The sequence below is a fragment of the Austrofundulus limnaeus genome, unplaced genomic scaffold, assembly GCF_001266775.1.
Source record: "Austrofundulus limnaeus strain Quisiro unplaced genomic scaffold, Austrofundulus_limnaeus-1.0 Scaffold165, whole genome shotgun sequence".
Taxonomy (NCBI): Eukaryota; Metazoa; Chordata; class Actinopteri; order Cyprinodontiformes; family Rivulidae; genus Austrofundulus; species Austrofundulus limnaeus.
In genome coordinates, this window is record NW_013952567.1 from 25,267 (window position 1) to 31,737 (window position 6,471).

The 6,471-nt window shown below is 44.4% G+C and overlaps 1 protein-coding gene across 1 annotated transcript in view; it reads left to right on the forward strand.

Annotated features, from left to right (window-relative positions):
- Positions 1–6,316, forward strand: part of megf8 (multiple EGF-like-domains 8) — a gene marked incomplete at its 5' end in the record, with an annotated part of 31,501 nt that extends 25,185 nt beyond the window's left edge. Inside the window, 15 exon segments of the mRNA XM_014017260.1 lie at positions 30–267; positions 369–540; positions 695–858; positions 964–1,099; positions 1,188–1,419; positions 1,534–1,660; positions 1,729–1,939; positions 2,146–2,360; positions 2,436–2,631; positions 2,744–2,912; positions 2,997–3,189; positions 3,275–3,445; positions 3,576–3,706; positions 3,913–4,045; positions 4,185–6,316. Coding sequence (XP_013872714.1) covers positions 30–267; positions 369–540; positions 695–858; positions 964–1,099; positions 1,188–1,419; positions 1,534–1,660; positions 1,729–1,939; positions 2,146–2,360; positions 2,436–2,631; positions 2,744–2,912; positions 2,997–3,189; positions 3,275–3,445; positions 3,576–3,706; positions 3,913–4,045; positions 4,185–5,687 — 3,991 coding nt within the window. The 3' untranslated portion in view covers positions 5,688–6,316.
- Positions 6,317–6,471: the final 155 nt, after the last annotated feature.

A 6,471-nucleotide genomic window follows, 5' to 3' on the forward strand; every position in this document is an offset into this window, starting at 1 on the left:
ATATATATATATATTTTCCCACTGTTTAGATATTCTGTGTTGGAGCGTCGTTGGACCCAAATGTTGACCAGCTCTCTGGATGAAGGTTCAACTCCCAGTGCTCGCTATCACCACGCCGCATCACTGCTGACCGGATATGAGCCTAGCTCTGGCACCCATGAAGGTGGTCACAGCGTCATGTTAGTCGTAGGTGGCGTCACTCAAAAAGGTGTGGCCATGGATACCTGGAGTCTCAATCTTAGCAGCTTAGTCTGGAGAGAACATAAGGTTAGGATTTAAATTTTAATGGAAATAAAAGATATCTTTATAAAAACAAGAGTCAAGTTGTACCTGAGTGAAATTTAATTGTAGTTTTTTTCCTTTTTCAGAGCTCAGTGCTGCCTCCGGTGGCAGGTCACACTTTAACTGTACGTCGATACTCTTCAGTGCTGCTGATTGGAGGTTACTCTCCTGAAAATGGCTTCAATCACAATCTACTGGAGTTCAGCTCTCTAACTGGGAACTGGACAGTTGCCCCCCACACTGGCACACCACCTACAGGTTTTTAAAAGCATTTCCWTTACATTGTATCCGTGTTTATAGTTGATGCACTTTTTTTTTATTAAAGTGTGTGAAAGAAATGAGAAGATGAATAAAGATTCAGCTAAATAATTTCTTCCACTCAGATCTGATTCCTCATGTGTTCTTTAATCAGGTTTATATGGCCACTCGGCAGTATACCATGAGCAGACTGATGCCATTTATGTATTTGGAGGCTATCGCTTTCATGTGGAGTCAGTGGAGCCATCAGGCGAGCTTTACAGTCTGTATTATCCTAATCTTACCTGGTCTCTCTTGGTTCCCTCACAGGGTAATAAGGTAGGTGCCTTTCTATCCTTATCATATCTAGACAAGCAAACAGTCATATGAAATGTATCAAATTAACTTATTTTTTGTTTACTACATTGTTTCTTTGCTGTGTAGCCCTTGCCCCGTTTCTTCCATGCTGCTGCTTTGATTAAAGATACTATGGTTGTTGTGGGTGGGAGGACGGAAGCAGAAGACTACAGTAACTCTGTGTCTCTGTACCAGATCAACTGTAACACCTGGATACAACCAGGTGACTTTCTTAAAGTTTGACTACAAATTAGTTTTTAGACATCATACTATCTAAACCTAATTGCTTTTCGGTTCGTTTGTTTTTTCAGTCTCAGCCACAGGAAATCCAGTAAATCGCTCAGTGTCTCTTGCCATGACGAGCTGGGGCGGTCGCCTTTTCCTGTCAGGTGGCTTCAATGGGGTCACTCTAGGCAGGCTCCTAACTCTAACTGTGCCCTCTGACCCCTGTGCCCTGCTGCCTACACAAGACGCCTGCAACAGCACTACAGGAAGCTGCATCTGGTGTAGAGGCACTTGTGCTTCTTCTGATATTGCTGAAAGGTAACATGTTTGCCAACAAAAATGATCGAGTTATATACGTTATCTTTCATACTTTATCTGTAGCTAGTAAATAAAATAATTTGATATAAAACACTAACTCCTCTTCTCCATCAGAATGGGTTGCTTCTCTGCGCAGTCCGCCTGTTCACCAACTCCTCGTCAACCAGATCAGTGCCGCAGACTAAAGACCTGCAGCGAATGCCTCGCAAGACACCCTAAAACATTTTCCAGTCCAGCACAGGTAACGTACAACACAGTCTTATTCTATCACAGCCACAGACATGAACTTACTAATATGTTCTTTCCCAGCCTGCTTTACAGTGCAAGTGGTGCACAAACTGTCCAGAAGGGGCTTGTATTAGCAGCTCTGTCAGTTGTACGTCTGAACACGACTGTCGGATCAACCAGAGAGAGATTTTCCTGTCCAGCAACTGCACTGAGACGAGCTGCGAGGCTTCTGACTGCCCCAAATGTACCGCTTCTGGAAAATGCATGTGGACAAGGCAGTTCAAACGTACAGGTACGTAAGCTGTGATGGTGTCTAGGTGTTCATTTTGCAGCTGTTGCTTGATGTATATTTAAAATAAGCACAAATACTAAAACATTCCTAATCAGGAATAAACGACTACACAATGCAGCTTATTTATCAGTAATAATGTTTTTTTTTGTTTAATTCCTGTAAATGTTTTGAGTATTAAATGTTTGTTTGTTTGTTTGTTTTTTTAGGCGAGACAAGGCGCATCCTGAGTGTAAGCCCCACTTACGACTGGACCTGTTTTAGCTACGCTCTGCTCAACGTCTCACCCATGCAGGTGGAGTCATCTCCCCCTCTGCCATGCCCTCCACCCTGCCACAGTCTCCACAACTGCACCCTCTGTCTGGGCTCTAGAGGCTCTGATGGGGGCTGGCAGCACTGTGTTTGGAGTATGGCTTTGCAAAAGGTAATTTTGGAGCACCTTTTGTTTTTTGATTCAATAAAAATAAGGCTCATATCTAGCAAACCTTCTTTTTTGTAGTGCATGAGCCCATCCTTCGTGCCCCTTCGCTGTGAAGCTGGTCAGTGTGGTCGGCTGCTCTCTGGGGGGGACTTCTGCTCTCCCAACTGCTCCCAGCTCACCCAGTGTTCCCAATGCATTGCCMGGCCTCAGTGTGGCTGGTGTGCTTCAAGGGGGGCCAACGGGGCTGGTCACTGTTTACAAGGAGGACTTGATGGTGAGAAAAGTATTTGGTTAGCAGGTTTATGATGGCTTGTCTTTTAGGAAGTTACCAATTTGGTGTTATAGAATTTTTGTCACTATTTTATTTTATTTTTTTATTGTTTCAGGTGTGAGTGAGGGTATTTGCCCCTTAAAAAACAGCAGCTGGTCTTTTCTCCATTGTCCAGAGGAGGATGAGTGTGATAATGGCCATCATAACTGTAACAGCACTCAGGACTGCCATGACCTACCTGAGGGATACCACTGTACCTGCAAACATGGTTATGTACTCAGCAGGTAATAAATGAGGATWGATATTAAAAATAGTCTGTTCTTCATAGGGATTTGACATGTTTAYCCTCATCTTTTTTTTCTGTTTAGTGTTTCTGGTCAGTGTGAGCCAGTGTGTGCACAAGGTTGTGTGAATGGAACATGTGTGTCCCCTGGAGTGTGCCAGTGTCACTTTGGTTTTGTTGGAGACAACTGCTCCTCTCAATGCAGCTGCAACAAGCATAGCAACTGCGCTGGTGTAAACAAGCCAGACGTTTGTCTCAAGTGCCATAATAACACCATAGTGAGTGTTTAAAACAAATATCAAATTACATGAAGTCACTTTTCTTATACTTGTCAAAACTGATTCATTTTTGCCTTATTTCCAGGGTAAACATTGCGAGAAGTGTAAGCCTCTGTTTGTGGGATCTGCTAAAGGCGGTGGTACTTGTCGTCCATGTCGAGACTTTTGCAAAGGAAACAGTGTTGTGTGTTTGTCTCGGGATGAACATAATAAGGCCCTTGATAACCCCCGTCTGTTCCCTCTGGATCCCAGCAGTGTAAGTATCTTCTTGTTTTGTCCTTCTCTTGATACATTGTGACAACACGTACATCTGTAAGGTTGTTTTACTTTGTTTGTGTTTTAAAATGTTACCCATGGTCACTCTTTTAACTTCAATCATTCATCAGATTCAAAACTGGGTGTCTGAGGGTCCCACTGAAGAAAACGCTGTGTGTGTGAACTGCCAGAACAATAGTGTTGGGGACAAGTGCGAGAGCTGCCTTATTGGCTATTTCCTACTGCAGGGGAAATGTGAGAAGTGAGTATAGCTTGCTGCTGAGCGGGCAGTGAATTGTTACGTATCATTTTCATTATCCTTTTAAAAGTTTTGTTTATGTTCAATTGCATTGTCCTGACAGCTTGATATGCCAGGCAACACAGCAAATGTTGCAGAAAGACAGTCTAGATCTATTGGAAATACGTTTTGTTTTTCAGTTGGTAGTTAAAGTTTCCTCTTCGTTGCAGATGTCAATGTAATGGCCATGCAGACAGATGTAATGAACATGATGGGACAAACTGCCCCTGTCAAAACAACACAGAGACCTCATCGTGCCTCAGTAGCCCTCCGAATGATAGAAAAGACTGCTACAGGCACCAGGTAAGAGATTAGATTCAGATTTTATAGAATGTTTTTTGTAACATTAAATTTTTAATTTATCTAAGTTATTAAAGGATTTAAAATGAAGGGGAAATTTACTGGATTTTGCTCTGTTTGTTTGTTTTGCTCTTCCATTTAGTGTGCCAAGTGCAAAGACTCCTTCAATGGCAACCCAGTGAACGGGCATCAGTGCTACCGTCAGTTTAATGTGGACACAGAGTACTGTTTCGATCCCACATCCCAAACAAACTGTTTCCACGACCCCACCATTCGCAACCTGCCCAAGGGTCGCACCGTGTTCTTTGCCGCTCAGCCAAAGTTTACGAACGTGGACATCCGGGTCACCATTGATGTTACCTTTGGAGAAGTGGAAGTGTATGTGTCTAACTCACACGACACCTTCATTGTTGACGTGAACAGCTACACAGGAATCCACACTATCAAAATAGACGAGGAATCTGTCAGAAGCGGGGCAACTGCAGCCGATAAGGATTCTCCTCCATCTCCTATTAAAGTGTTTGCCAATGGTTCGTCTAATCTGGGAGGTCCCATGCTCTCCCAGAACCCACTGCAGCTGCAGGCCAAACCTCCAGGACCAGAAAGAGAGATCAGAGAGGAGCGAGCTGAAGGACTCATCTCCTACATAACTGTGTTGAAACCACAGACGGTACTGATTGTCCGAGGAGTTCGGGATCGTGTGGTCATCACGTTCCCTCATGAGGTGCACTCCCTGAAATCTAGCCGCTTCTACATCGCCGTTAGAGGCGTGGGAACCGATGAAAGACAGGGCGAGTCCCAGGGCCTGCTGTTTCTGCGTCAAGACCAAGCCCACATTGATCTCTTTGTCTTTTTCTCCGTTTTCTTCTCCTGCTTTTTCCTCTTCTTGTCGGTCTGTGTTCTCCTGTGGAAGGTTAAGCAGTTCCTGGACTTCCGTCGAGAGCAGCGTCGCCACATTCAAGAGATGACTAAAATGGCATCCAGACCATTTGCTAAACTTGCCATATACCTTGAGCCGGAGGAACCTCAGCTCATCTACCTTCCTTCGACTGGCGGAGGGGTGGGAGGCAGCACCGTATCTCTTGCTCATGCCCGCACAGGGAAGTTAGGTGGAGTAGTCGTGGGGCAGAGAGGAAGAGCAGGACCAGTCTCCTATAAACATGACCCAAGCTCTGGACCCACAGCCCACCTGCACCACCATCACCACCTCACCTTGAGCGCAGGAGGGAACAGTGGACAGCACCTACCACTGCACTACTTGAACACTCATCACTACGCCAGCACTACAGCCGGAACCCAGGCCTCCCTTCATCACCATCCATCCACATATTCTGGCTACCAGCACTTCTGTCGCTCTGACCCTTTCCTATCACAGCTCATGGGCTTTTCCTATTCCTCCTTTAAGGTGGGGCCCATCACCCTCGAGCCCACAGAAGACGGCATGGCTGGGGTGGCCACCGTCCTGTTCCAGCTGCCCGGGGGTGTCTTGGCTCCAAACCGTGCCTGTTTGGGCTCTGCGCTGGTCACTCTGCGCCAAAACCTGCAGGAATACTGTGGTCATGGCAGTGGAGGGGGGCATCCAGGGGTGGGTGCAGGGCGCAAAGGGCTGTTAGGACATCAGCACCTGACAACTATGGCTATGTAGGAACACAAGCAGCAGAAAAGTATAAAATATTGCAGAGATGTAAAGTGTTAAAATAATAGGAAATAATTTTTGAAAGAAATTTAACAAAATTTWAAAAAAAAAGACAGAGCCCAAAAGAACTAGTTACTGTACATTCAGTCAGTGACCGTGACATTTTTCAACATAAATGTACATACACTGTATGACGAGAAAACACTCTTTTAWTGTATGATGTATTGCTAAACTGTATTCCAGTGCTTCACACGACCARTTCAGCTGTCCTTAGAATGAACTACAGTAATCGACAAAACAAATGCAGATATTGCCCGCTCATTAAAGAAGTAGGAGAGCACTACAGCAGGACTCATTAAGAATATAGKCGCTAAAAAAGAAACAATGTTGCGTGCTTTGAAACCAACATGTGCTTTACACCCAAAAAAAGTGACAAACAATCAAGAATGCTATTGAAAATAGTCGACTTTAAAACATAATTCGCAAACTGTKGATTGACTGTCAGCGCAGTGCAGGAAAAACAAACTCAGTGTTGCTTGTGAGATGGTTTTATATCAGTCAATATTAGTGATTTATAATTGTAACTCARTATATGGCTGGCTTCAAAGCTACGTTTCGGTTATAAAGACTCTTGATTATGTTGTTGCATATTTATTCACATGCTCTGTTACAAGATTTGTCTCATCTGCCTTCACTTCTTGCCTTGTTTTTGAGCCAGTGGGCTTGTTCGCAATGCTTTTGTTATGTGTGTGTGTGTGTGTGTGTGTGTGTGTGTGTGTGTGTGTGTGTGTGT